This window comes from Sminthopsis crassicaudata, chromosome 3 (genome assembly GCF_048593235.1).
Source record: "Sminthopsis crassicaudata isolate SCR6 chromosome 3, ASM4859323v1, whole genome shotgun sequence".
Classification (NCBI taxonomy): Eukaryota; Metazoa; Chordata; class Mammalia; order Dasyuromorphia; family Dasyuridae; genus Sminthopsis; species Sminthopsis crassicaudata.
This window is the reverse complement of record NC_133619.1, coordinates 593,097,224-593,110,207: the sequence shown is the minus strand read 5'-3', so window position 1 is coordinate 593,110,207 and position 12,984 is coordinate 593,097,224. Positions and strand designations below refer to the sequence as shown.

At 44.2% G+C, this 12,984-nt stretch overlaps 1 protein-coding gene across 2 annotated transcripts in view; it reads right to left on the bottom strand.

Annotated features, from left to right (window-relative positions):
* Positions 1-12,984, bottom strand: part of LOC141563749 (CYFIP-related Rac1 interactor A-like) — a 27,425-nt gene extending 14,441 nt beyond the window's left edge. For both annotated transcript variants that reach the window (XR_012488502.1, XM_074305243.1), the window contains exons 1-3: positions 12,858-12,984; positions 5,411-5,499; positions 408-488 (exon numbers count right to left, since the gene is read on the bottom strand). Coding sequence is in view for 1 of the 2 variants with exons in the window: in XM_074305243.1 (XP_074161344.1) it covers positions 408-477 (70 nt within the window). In the remaining variant the exon portion in view is untranslated. The remainder of the gene's footprint in view (positions 1-407; positions 489-5,410; positions 5,500-12,857) is intronic.

The following is a 12,984-nucleotide window of genomic DNA, read 5'->3' as shown; positions in this document are numbered from 1 at the left end:
CAAAGAGGCCTGAGTTCGAATCCTAGACCCACCACTTAACTACTTAGAGGATGCTGGGTAAATTCCTCATTCTCTCTACTTTACACTACTCTCCTCCTCTGTAAAATGGGGGAGGGGTGAGACAAGTTCTAGATGGAGGATCCTAGGACCTGTCAGAGCTGTCTCCAAAGCTTCCTCAGGAGAGATGAGCTCATAACAATTGGAGCGATCCGGAGGTTGCAGACTGCCTTCCCCTTAAGATCTTGGGTCAGCCTCCCAATAACCCTGAGATCCTCAAAAACAGGGACCAGCCCCAGGTCGAGCTGATCCTGGCAGAGGAGGACAAACCCCCAGAGCTTCAGGCCCTGCCATGCAGCTGGGATTCCTCTCCTCCTCCCTCCCCCCACCGAGGGACCTCTCAAACTTACTTTCAAAATCCAGGAAAAAGTGGGGACAGTTTTCAAAATCTTTGCCCAATACCTTTATAAGGTTGCCCATGGCCCGAACACCTGAGGGATAAAAACAGAACAGAGTGGGACACAGCCATGGTCAATGCTGTCCTCTTCTTCCTCCCTGGCCCCCCCATGCTCCCCACTCCCACATCCCACTCCCTATTTCAACCACATTCACTCTACCATAATAGGGCCAAGGATACAACTCCAAGCCCTGGACAGGAGACGAGTTGTAATTGTATCCTAGTGCACTCATGAACCTCCTGTGTAATACAGCCTCAGTTTCCCCATATGTAAAGGGAGGAGAGTCGGACAGGGTCATCTCTAAGGTCCATCATCTCTGATATTTGAATCTCTGCTGATGAACTGAGGCAAGTCACTTTGGTCACTCAGCTTTCCCATTATAAAATGGAAGGGCTGGACCAGAACACCCAGAGTCCCTTCAGTGATAAATCCTATATGTCTCTGACTTACGTGCTTTGGCCTCCTGTACCCACCTGCCAGGCCCTTTGGGGGTCACCCCCCAGGGCTTCTGTGTCCCCAAGAACCAACCTGCCCTGCCCTGGGCTGGGGATGGGAGGGAGTGGCTCCCAGTACCAGCCTGCCCTGCTGGGAAGGGAAGCTGAATGCCCAGGGAGTCGCTGGGCATTTCCTGTGTGACTGTCTCTTCCCCCTTCCCTCCAGCGACTGGTCCCTCCCTCCCCACTTCCTCCTGGCCGAATTGAGATGGTTCCTCCAGCTCTGACTGCCAGCCCTTTCTTCCTCAGACCCCCTGGGCTGTTCTTGCTTCCCTTGGCTCTCAGACACCTGGGGCCAAAGAGATTTGGGGAGAAAGCCCTCAGGAGGGAGAGAGCAGTCCCCCCAAGGGGGACCTTGGGGTTTCCTTCCAGCTACCGAGTAAGGGCTGAAAGAGATGGGGAAGGGGGCTGAGAGAGGGACTCTGCTCTCTCTTGCTCTCTCTGTCCTTGTTCCAAGAGCCTCCTGAGTCCTTTTAATAGGAAACCGGTTTTTGCATTTTCATAATCCAGCAGTTCAAGATTCAAGGAAAAGAGCCTCCGAACCAGAAAGCCCAAAACCTGGGATTTAGGGCTGGTTCTGCCATTGATCATTCACCATATGATGGTGAGCAAATCTTTTCCCATCTATGGAATGGGACAGCTGGACTAGAGAGATGGTCCTTCCACATTCTGTGACCCTATTCTCAACATGAACTTAAATTTCTACATTTATTAAACACCTACTATGTGCAAGATGCAAAGAACATAAAGGCCTCACTGTGTCATCCCACTGACCAAACAACTTCAGTGACTCCCTATGGCTTCTAGGAGAGAATCAGTGTTTAAAACATTCACCATCTTGCCCCACCCATCTTTCTAGACTTATGTTCCATCCCTTTTCATCACTCCCCCTCCATCATAACAGCAATGTAGCCTATTTGCTATTCCCAGAATACAACGTTGCATTTCCCAAGCCTTTGTGTAGGCTGACTCCCATACTTGAAGGGCTCAGGCTTCTCCCTTCTATCTCTTGGAACCCCCAGTTCCATCCAAAACCCAGTCTCGGTTCAGGTCTTTTCTTGATCTTCTCCAGCTCACCCCTCAGTTTCCTTATTTATAAATATATATGTATATGTATACGTAACTTATATAGATATTCTTTGTATATATTTTTTGTATATATTTATCTCTGTTTACCTCAGTTTACTAAGCTGTAAAATGATTTAGAAAAGGAAATGTCAAATCACTATCCTTGTCACGAAAATCCCAAATAGGGTCACAAAGAGTCTGGTATAACTCAACAGTAAATACTTGTTGATTTTAATTGAACTGAAAAATAATGTTTTAAAAACATCCCTGTCTTTGAGAAGCTTCTGCTTTAGCTTCCTGATTTTCCTAGCATTGCAGAAGCAGGACAGTTTAGTGGTAGGAGCCGTGGGCTAGGAGTCTTAAGAGACTGGATAACAGTCCTGTTCTGCTTCCTCAGTTTCCTCATATTTCAAGAGGGACAATAATAATCTTTGCACACTCTATCTTTTGAGGCTGTTGTGGGAAAATGAGTTTTTTTTCAGTAGTAAATCATTACCACTGGAGGTGGCAAATCACTGCAAATGAGAGTTGATTAGTATTCATGACAATTACTACTTCTCATAACAACACCTAGGTTACTATTTCTCCCTCTCAGGTGTGAGACGTTGAATAGCAAAATTGTAAGTGTGTGTGTGTGTGTGTGTGTGTGTGTGTGTGTGTGTCTGTGTGTGTGTGTGTCTGTGTGTGTCTGTGTGTGTCTGTGTGTGTGTGTACCTGCATGTGCACCTGTCCACAGTATCATCAGGAGCTGTTGGTAATAAGAAATGGCTGGAAGATCTGGAAACAGAAATATGTCCACCTTTAATTGCCCACATCTACATGAAAACATGATAGATAAAATATTTTGAATCCTGGTCTGGTTTCCTTCTGTCTCCTCTCATGCTAGTGGGCTGCCTTTCCAGGAAGCAACAGACTCCTGGATCACTAGGGATTGTGGAACCACTAGATCTCCAAGATCACTGTGGATTGTAAAATTGGAGGCAAACAGAACTGAATGCTTCCCACGGACCTTTCCTATTTCCTGCTTGGTTTAGGGCATGGTTTAGGAAATGATTTTTTTTAAAAAAAGCAATTATTAGGGGGCAGCTAGATGGCACAGTGGGTAGAGCACAGGCCCTGAAGTCAGGAGGACCTGAGTTCAAATCTGGTATCAGACACTTAACTCTTCCTAGCTGTGTGACCCTGGGCAAGTCACTTAACTCCAATTACCTCAGGGGGGGGGAAAGCAATTATTAAATAACTACCATGTGCCAATCATTGTGGTAAAGGCTTTATAAATATTGTGTCATTTGATCCTCATAACTCTGGGAGGTAGGTGCTATTATTATCCCCTTTTTACAATTGAGGAAACTGAGATAAAATGTTAAATGGAAGTTTCTGAGTTCAGATTTTAGTGTAGATTTTTTTCTCTATCCTTGGACTATCCTTTCCCTCCTTGCTCTCCTTGGAGATTTAGCCAGCCAGACTTAGTTATGGCAATTAGCTTGCTTTTTAGCCAAGGACAAGATGATGATTCTCAGGTTCACGGTGGTTCCTTCCTCTATTCTATGAAGTTTCTGTCAGACCAAAAGTGACTGATACAATCACAATAACTACAGGCCCCCAGTTAGGAAAATTCCTAACATTTCAGACAGAAGCCTGATTCTCTGCCCTAATTTAAATTTTTGCTTAAATTTTGGGGTATACTTTCTGCTTGCTTTTGAATCCTAGGCTTGCCACTCACCCACTGTATGACTGTGGACCAAGACCATCTTCTCTGGGTTGCAGAAACTTCCCCTCTAGAAAATGAAGAATTGGATTTCTGCCTGCTGCTCTGATATCAAGGAATCCCAATCCCAAATCTTGATTTTTCTTCCTCAGAGCCTAAACAATTTGAGGACCAGCTCTGCCATTTACTGTTTGTATAAATCACATCTTCTCATTGGAATTCAATCTCCTCAGTTATAAAATGGAGGGAGAATAATCCCTTCCTGGTCTCCCTCACAGGGCTGTTGTGAAAAACTAAAGTAATGAATGAGTATAGGATACAGAATAGGGTCTTATACCTGGCTTTGTGAACTTAAAAAAAAAGTATTTGGGTCATTATATTTCAATAGATTTGGCTTCCTTTCTCGTGCTAGTTTTAAAATTTTGTACATTTAAAACTTCTGAGAATTGGGGGCAACCAGGTGCTACAGTAGGTAGAGCAGTGGCCATGGAGCCAGGAGGACCTGAGTTCAAATCCAGCGTCAGACATTTATTAGCTGTGTGGCTCTAGTAATTAGAAAATAAATAAATAAAATTTATTTAAAAATTTTTCTCAGAATGGATTCATAGATTCCCTCAGAAGGCTGAAGGGGTCCATGGCACTCCAACACAAGATTGAAATCCCTTGAGTTAGAACAAGGAGAGGTTTAGGGGTCACTCAAGTTCTCATTTTATAGATGAAGACACAAGACTAAAATGACTTGCTAATGATGCTTTGGCTAATAAGTGACAATGGAACTCAGGTCTTCTCACTCCAAGCCCAGGGTTCTTTCCATTGCACCACACTACCCCTCATAAATGAGAGTTTTAGAGAAGGCTTATTCTGTCTCTTCCTCCATCTCTGCAGTTAAGGGAAGGGGAATATATTTAGGCTTTATTAATTCCTTCATCTTGCCTAGTTCCTTCTTATGTCTGGTCCCTCTCAGACGATTCTTTTCTATGGTTTTGGAAACATTTTAGTTTAGGTCCTTGTCTAGTTAAGCCAGTTAGTAAATGTCTGAGGCTGGATTGAACTCTCCGTTGTGCTGACCACTGTGTCACCCAGCTGCCCCTGGGTAATTCTTCCTAGCTGTCATTCCTAATCAATCAGTATTCCCTCCTCATTGATTTCCAGGCTCCCCTCTTACCTGGCTGCTCTCTGCCCTTACCACCCAGACTCAGCGCTTGACTTTGTGGGCTTGTTCCTGGTTAGTTCTTCCTCTGGACCAGTCTCCTCTATGTCTCCTGGCTGGGCTCTCCTAGTTCATCTCTGAACTTTCCCCTTACTAATCTCTTCTCTTAGGCAGTCCTCCCTCTGAGCCAGCATATCTCCTGGCTTTTCTCTGCCTCCTGGCCAGTCTCTGACCCTCCTGGGCAGTCCCTGCCTCGTAATCTGTCTCTCTTCCTAGCTGGTCCCTTTCCCCTTGGTTGCCCTTCTCCCTGGGCCTGCTCCTGGATGGTCTCTGCCCCTCTTGGCTAATCACCTCTTCCTGCCACTTTGTCCCCTGTTCCTGGTATATCAGGGCCCCAGTGTATGTTAAGACATCAAATTATTTGTTGTTTTCTTCTATCCTGATTCCTACTTCCCTCCCTGGAAAGACAGAGCATGCCTTGGGCCCCTCCTTCCCTGTAGTCCGCTCTGCTGCCTGCTCCTCATTCAGACCTTACCTCAATGAAAGACACTTCACAGAGAGACTTCGGAGACAGAGAATCCAGCTGTATTCTCAGCATCCACTAGTTCCTCAGTTGGCAGGGGGCTGGGGAAAGAGCAGAGCAGCAAGACATCATGACAGGTCATCCCACTTATATATGTCCACACACAGACACCCCCTACGATACCCACGTATATATGCACGTGTATAATGTGTGTAAAAATAATTACATATTTATTTGTATACACATGCACGGTGTTCCAAAAGTCTTAATGCACTTTGAAAGCTATCAAATAGCTTAAATTCTTAAAGCTTAAAACTGCACTAAGACTTTGGGGACATTTATTTATATTTATAGAGATTTATCGACGTGCATATATACCTACATGCACAATACATATATGTACATTCACATGTATACACACATAAGTAGTTTCTAAAGCTCTTTTGCCTTTACTAAGCACTGGCCTCCAGGCTTGTACAGTTAGGAAATAATAGAGGCAAGATTAAGATCTGTCATATTCCGTGGGAGCTAAAAAGCCTGCTGGCCTGAGGACCCATGCTGGGAAGGGGGATGGGGAGTGTTTCCAGACCCAAGGCATCCCCCATCCATCTGCCAGGGCCAGGTGTTCTGGGGATCTCATATGGGAAAAGCTGGGGGAATACTTGTCAGAGATATTGAGGAGGGGATCCCTGATCGGGGATGGGCTGGATTAGACAGCCTCTGAGGTCTCGTCCAACTCTGAGATTCTGATTCTAGTGCCGGCTCTGTCACTGAGTCAATACCTAATTTTTTTTTTAAAGGAAGGTGGGAATCCATGTCACATACAGTGCCAGATAAGTTTATTGGGTTTTTTTTTTTTCCTTAGAAAAAGGAGATGGATATAACAAGAAGACACCGCTGATATAAAACCAAAAGACAGAGGCAAATTTTAAAAGATAAAGAAAAAGGGTAAGTTGGAGAATAAAATGTTGCCTAAAGATCCCTCCAGCTCTGAAGTTCTTGGAGTCCCAGGGTCTGGTCTTTCTGACCTATTCCCCTACTTGGCTTCCAGAGGTTCAGGAATGTGCATTCCCCACCTGCACCAGTCTTGGGACTTGGCAGATGAGCTTTATGAATAACAGTGGAAGGAAGCACCGATTATTAACAACAATAATACTTATTATTATTAATATTATTATATGATATAATATATAACTAATCACCATACATATTATAATACATAATATATTCTAACAATATTTATTGATACATTAATATTATTAATATATTCTATAATGAAATATTAATATTAATAAATATGTATACATATATATTTCTTTAAGATATCATCATCTCAATTGATCCTTACATAATCCTTGAGAGGCAATTGCTTCCCATTTTTCAGATAAGGTAAGTGAGACAATGATTTGCCCATGGTCATTCAGCTAGTAATCTATCCTCTGTGTCTTTCAGTTGTCTAAGTCCCACAGTGAGCAGCCTTTGGCTTAGGTACCTCTCAGGACCCTGGTTCCTGAGCTAAAAGTCTTTACAGCAAGGTAGGACCTGACTAGACTTGGGTTCCCCTAGCAGAACAAGAGAACCCAGGATCATCTCCATACCATAATGAAGTATCATAGAAGGAGGAGAGTGACTTTTTTTTTTTTTTAATGCTAGAAAAACCTTGAGTCAGTGCTCTAAACTGGGACATAAAGCCTCAGTTTTTCTCCTCCGTAAAATGGATCTAATGAATGATTCTCTTTCTCTATGTAGAGGAACCTCCTTGGCCAATGAAATTAGCCTTCTTCCCATCATCCACATACGTCCTGGATCTTCCCTTGTCTTCCCAGGTCTCATGATCTTTCCTCTTCCAAAACTACTTCTTTTGGTATGTAGCAAGGGAATTGAAAAGGTACTCTGTGCTATGGGAATACTGCCGCCTGAGGGGCTGGGGTGTAGAACTGGGAAACTTTCACAGAGAGGGGGAAATCTGAACCTTGAAAATAGAAAGGTTTTAACTGCTCCTCCCCAGATTGTCACCTCGGCCAAGTTTCCTTGGTTCTTCATCACCCACCCCAGATTTAGGTTGGGATGGGTCAGCCTTGATAGGGAGCCAAAACCGGGAGATGAAAGTTACTGCCCCTGCTTGGGGGAGGGGACTAAAAGGTCATAGGCTGATTACTAATTAATTCTGCCGTTTTCTTCAACTTTACAAATCCTCTCCCATCATCCAAGTAGCCTCTACATTATGGGGTCCACAGACACCTAAATGGCCCATGAATAGATTTGTGTGGATGGGAAAAAAATGACATCTTTATTTTCACAAATCTCCAACTGAAATTTCCTTCACTGATTTAAACATGCGATTCTGGAAAGTACTCTCAAATGCTTAAGAATCCCTGTTCTACAAAAAGTTTTATAAAAATGAATGCTGAAAATTTTTTGAAGGAAAATATTTTTTAAAAAATCCCTATTCTAAATCTGATTTCTTCTCCACAAGGTTCTTGTCTCCATCTCTTCCTCTCTGTACCTGTGAGCAGCACCCCATCTCAGGTTCTCATCACCTTGCACCTCGATGTGGGATATTGACCTGAACATGTTCTGGGGAGGGTCGCCAGGATGGATCAGATAACATTTACAGTTTGAAGGGGGTTTTATAATTCTAGAGCAAATCACATCGCTATTAAGAAGAGCCAGAATTCCACCCAAGCCCTTGGATTTCAGATTTACTCCATTCCATCGATGAAGGGACTGGAAAAGAGGTCACAGGACAATCAGTTGAAGGAACCAAAGATGTTCTAAGTAGATGAAAGGGCTTGTGGTAGAGAAGGTGAGGGAGGGTGCCATGTGATAGATCTGAGTCAGTCATAGAAGGAACTTTTCTGGAGTGAGGGGCCTTTATCTTTGTCCCATTCCCTAGTTTTTCTGGCTTCCTCAATCCTTGGTCCTCTCCTCTCCTTTTTTCTGGTTTTCTTCAGGACCTAGATAAAATCCCACCTTCTATAAGAAGCTTTCCCTTCATGATTCTTTCCAATTTGCCCTCAGCATATCTTCTTTGTATATAGTTATTTCCATGTTGTCTGTCTCTCTCTTCCCCATTAGATGGGGAGCTTTTAGAAGACAGGGATTGTCTTTTTTCTTTCTTCATATTCATACCACTTAGTTTGGTGCCTGGCACATAGTAGGTGCTTAATAACTAACTAACCATAGGGAGAGGAAGTATGATTGTGTATTCATATAACAAACACTGACTCCCTATTGCATGCAAAGTCTTATGTTGGCTGAGGACTGAGAAGTTAAGACCAGATTCTCTCTTTTTGGAAGCTGATATTCTAATAACAATGAAATAATAATTTCTTTGTGCATTGAGACACTTTGTAACACTTTTCCCACAACAGTTTTGCGAGTGATAATATAAGTTTAATTATTCCCATATTAAAGGTGAAGAATGGGAAAATAATTAATGCTCCAGATGGGGTCTGGCTAGGACAAAGGGCTAGAGGTTTTTCATTTCCCTGATCTGGGATACTATGTCTCTATTAATGTAGCCCACTACATTTAATTACCAATTTTATCTGCTGTGTTACCCTGTTGCCTACAGGACACTGGGACTCTTTGATCTTTCTCTCAGTTCCTGTCTAGCCACATCTCTGTGAGTCTGTGCTTGGTGGTTGATTTTTTTAAACCCACAAGTGGACTTGACATTTGTACATTTCTTCTCCCTGCTCCCTGCTCTTGCCTATTGAGTATTTCTAGACCTGACTCAGTCATCTCCCAGTGAGTTAGCTACCCTTCCCAGTTCAATATTCTCTGAAAATTTGACATGTCATTTATACTTTTATCTAAGTCACTGATAAAAATATTGACTAACACAAGGCAAGGGACACATTGCTGGAGTACCACATGAGAAACATCCCTCTGACTCATGAAAGGATTTTTTTTATAAATCTTAATGCATGATATGAATGTGAGTTGTTACCCATTAATTACTATTTCTTTTGCTAGTCATTCACTCAGCTTCCAGTTCACCTAATTAGACCATCATCTGTTTCCCATCTGCTCCATGTTGTCCACAAAGGTACCATCATGAGAGATTTTGTCAAATGACATTGAAATCCACATACACTCTATCTAATGTTATTCTCTCATCAATCATTCCACAAATCCTGTAAAATTAAAAAAAAAAAAAAAAAAAAAAAAAAAGGAGTGTGGTTATTTGGGGATGACCTTTTCCTGATGAAGACTCTTAGTGATCATGGTTTCCCTTTCCAAAGATTCACAAACAATCCTTTTAAAATCATATCCTAGAATCTTATTGCAATCTTCCTCAGATTTGCTTAGAGCAGTTCATCAGGATCATTCCTTTGCCACTATCACAATCTGCCTCCCATCATACTTATGTGTGTATGCCATATTGCAATACCCCACCTCACCCCCATTTCATTCATTCATTCATTCATTCATTCATTCTTTTGTCATTCATCACCAAAGTCAGTTTGAAGAAGGAAAAGCAGGAAAGAGAATAAACATTTATATAACTCCTACTATATGCCAGGCACCGTGTTACGTGCTTTACAGACATTGCCTTGTATACTCTTTACAACAACCCTTCTAGATAGATGCTATTATTCCTATTTTACAGTTGAGAAAACTGAGGCAGAGATTAAACGATTTACCCAAGATCACACAGCTGATTAGTTTCTTAGGTTAGAGACTTCTGACTGTTACAGTGGGAAATTATCAGTTTGGAGAAGGGGACATATATAATGAAGGGCAGGATCTCTAATACTGGGTAATTAGAAACAAACCTTTTGTACTGATCAAATGAAAGAATCTCAAAGATTATTCCCCCACTTTTTTAAATTGAATAGGATATTGAGGTCCAGAAAGAGGAAGAAACATGTTCAATATTGCACATGATTTGAATCAGGCCACTTGACATCCAATCTTGGACCCTTTCCTCTCTAGTCCAATTGTGCTGGTTCATTGTCGGGGTAGGGAGAGTCCTTTTTCTGGGTCACTGGAGTCAGAGATTCCTTCTATTCATTAGGAAAGAGGAACAGTGTGAGGACAGTCTTGGATAATGAATATAGACCTGGAAGGGAACTTAGAGTCTACCTGGTTCACCTCTCATTTTTGCCAGAGAAACTATGAAATTGAGAATATTGACTCTTGGATCAAATCAGTGGAAGATGGGGTTAGTTTGAGGATAGGGACCCTGGTATCTGAGATGGGGTGAATCTTCAGTTGCCCTGAAGTATGGAGCAAAGTTGTTAGAGAATGCCAGAGGGAACCCAGGGCTCCCAAGAGGCATTTGGTCTCAGAACCCAGTCTCGGGCTAGATTGGCTGGGTGAAAGACCTTCCAGTCTCTCATCTTGCCAGCCTCAGCCTCTCCCTAGAGCTCTGCTTCCATCACTGTTCTGTGGGGGCAAAAGGCAACAGTGATGGTCTCTGACTCCTCTCTGCCACCTGTGGAGACCAAGACCACCCCCCCTCCAGACAGGAAGCAACCTTCTGGAGGAGGTTAGCTGAAAGGCAACTTCTCCTTCAGCCACCTAATAATAATGAGAAGAACTCTTTTCTAAAGCATTTGAAGGTTTATAAATCCTCTTCTGATGAGACATCATGTAATGGTCAGAACCTTGGCTTAGAGTCATAGATTTCACAATTTTAAGAGTCCTTAGATAGCCCATCCTCCCATTTTACAGAGGAGAAAACTGAGACTCTGAGAGGTCGGGTGATGTGTTCAAGGTCACACCAGAAGTAAATAGCAGTGTTGAGATAACCCAGGAAGATCTAATGATTTCTAGAGCTTCTTTTTAGTACATTTTGTTGCTCTTTCAAGAGACTGAGGTTCAAATCTTGTCTCTGATACTTCCAAGCTGGGTGAACTTGCAAGAGGCATTCATTCTAGCATTGGTTTACTTATCTGTAAAATGGGATAATACTATTTTATGCTATTCTCCCCCATCAAGGCTGTTGTGGGGGAAATGTACTTGATAAATCTTAAAGTGCAAAAGAAATTCCTTTTTTTTTCTTTTTTTTTTTTTTTTCTCCTGAACATCCCCTGAGGGTGCAGGATCAGACACCACACCTAGGGAATTAGCAATCTGTAAAGATAATCTTCCGAGGAGGAATGCTATGACTGTAGACTCCACCTGGAGGTGTTGGGTGGAGGTGGGGACTGGATGGCTCCCGTTGAATTTGGGCACCTCCCACCCCTCAGTCACTCGACGCAGCTGGGGCCCTCTCCTACTCCCAGGAAAGACCTTGCCTGAGCCCAAACACAGCTAGATGGGTAGGTAAGTAAGTAGGCAGATGGCCTCTAAGCTAAGGGAATTGTAGCTGAAATGTCAGCTCAGAGCAGGCAGTGGGGTGAGGACGCAGCCTTAGATGGCAGAGAGAAGGGGGAACCAGCACCGGTACTGGAGAGAGACAGAAGAACCCCTGGGGATGACTGCTTTAGGGAGACATGATTGAGGGCCCTTTCTCTGTGCCTCTGGAGCAGGACTCAACCTCTATCCACCTTTATCCCTTCACATTCCACCCTCCAATCTTTATCCCTCCATCACTGCATCCCTTATCCCTCCACCCTCCATCCATCATCCCTCTACTCTTCATCCCTCCACCCTTCATTCTTCCATTCCTCATTCTTTCATTCATCCATGCTCATTTTCTTCATCCCTTCTTCCTAACTTCTCTATCCCTCCGCCCTTCCAATCCCTCCCCTTCATCCCTCTATTCTTATACTCCTCTATCCTTCCATCCCTCATCCCTATGTGCCTTCAGTCCTCCATCCCTCCACCCCTTTCTATCCCTCTCCTTCATCCTTCATCCCTCATTCCTCCATTCCTCTATCCTCCACCCTCATCCCTCTCCCTTTTATCCATCCTTTATCCCTGCACCCTTCCATCCCTTCTTCCTGCCTGCCTCTGGACACTCGTAGCTCTTCATGCACCTTCAGTCACCTTCAGGACCTGCGGTAGGACCAAGCTTCTTTTGGCTTGGGGCAGAAAGCATGGCTGGTCACTGTTCCCAGTGAATCGGAGCCAAGCCCTTCCAAGTAAGTGCTAAGAGTTGTCTCAGGGAGCTAAATATAGCAGCGGGACCAGTGGGTGGGTGGCTAGGTGGATGGGTGGGCGGATAGATGGATGCATGCACGGAGGAAGAGATGGGTGGATGGAGAGATGGGTGCACGGAGAGAGGGATGCACGGACGGACGGACGGACGGAGAGGCAGACTGCTACAGATCATGAATGGAAAAGCTCGATGTTGAGTCCCAGGGATGCAGCAGCATGTTTCTCTTTCTAGAACAGAGAAGCGATTTTCCGCAGCTCCGGGCTCCCAACGGCCCCATTTCTCACCCAGCCCCAAGCTTTGGGCACCGGCAGACCTCCCCCCCGGAGCCCGGGACCCTCTCCCCCTTCCCGGCTCCTGCCCTGCTTCCGTCCCCCCCTCCCCAGCGAAAGGTGAGCCCCTCACCGCGTTGTCCCGGGGATGGGCAGCCTCCGGACCGGGCGGGGAAGACGGAGGCTGCAGCCGCTCTCCTCCAGCCCCTCTGCAGATCCTGCTAGGAGTGTCTGGGAATGGCAGCGCCGCCGAGCGCGCG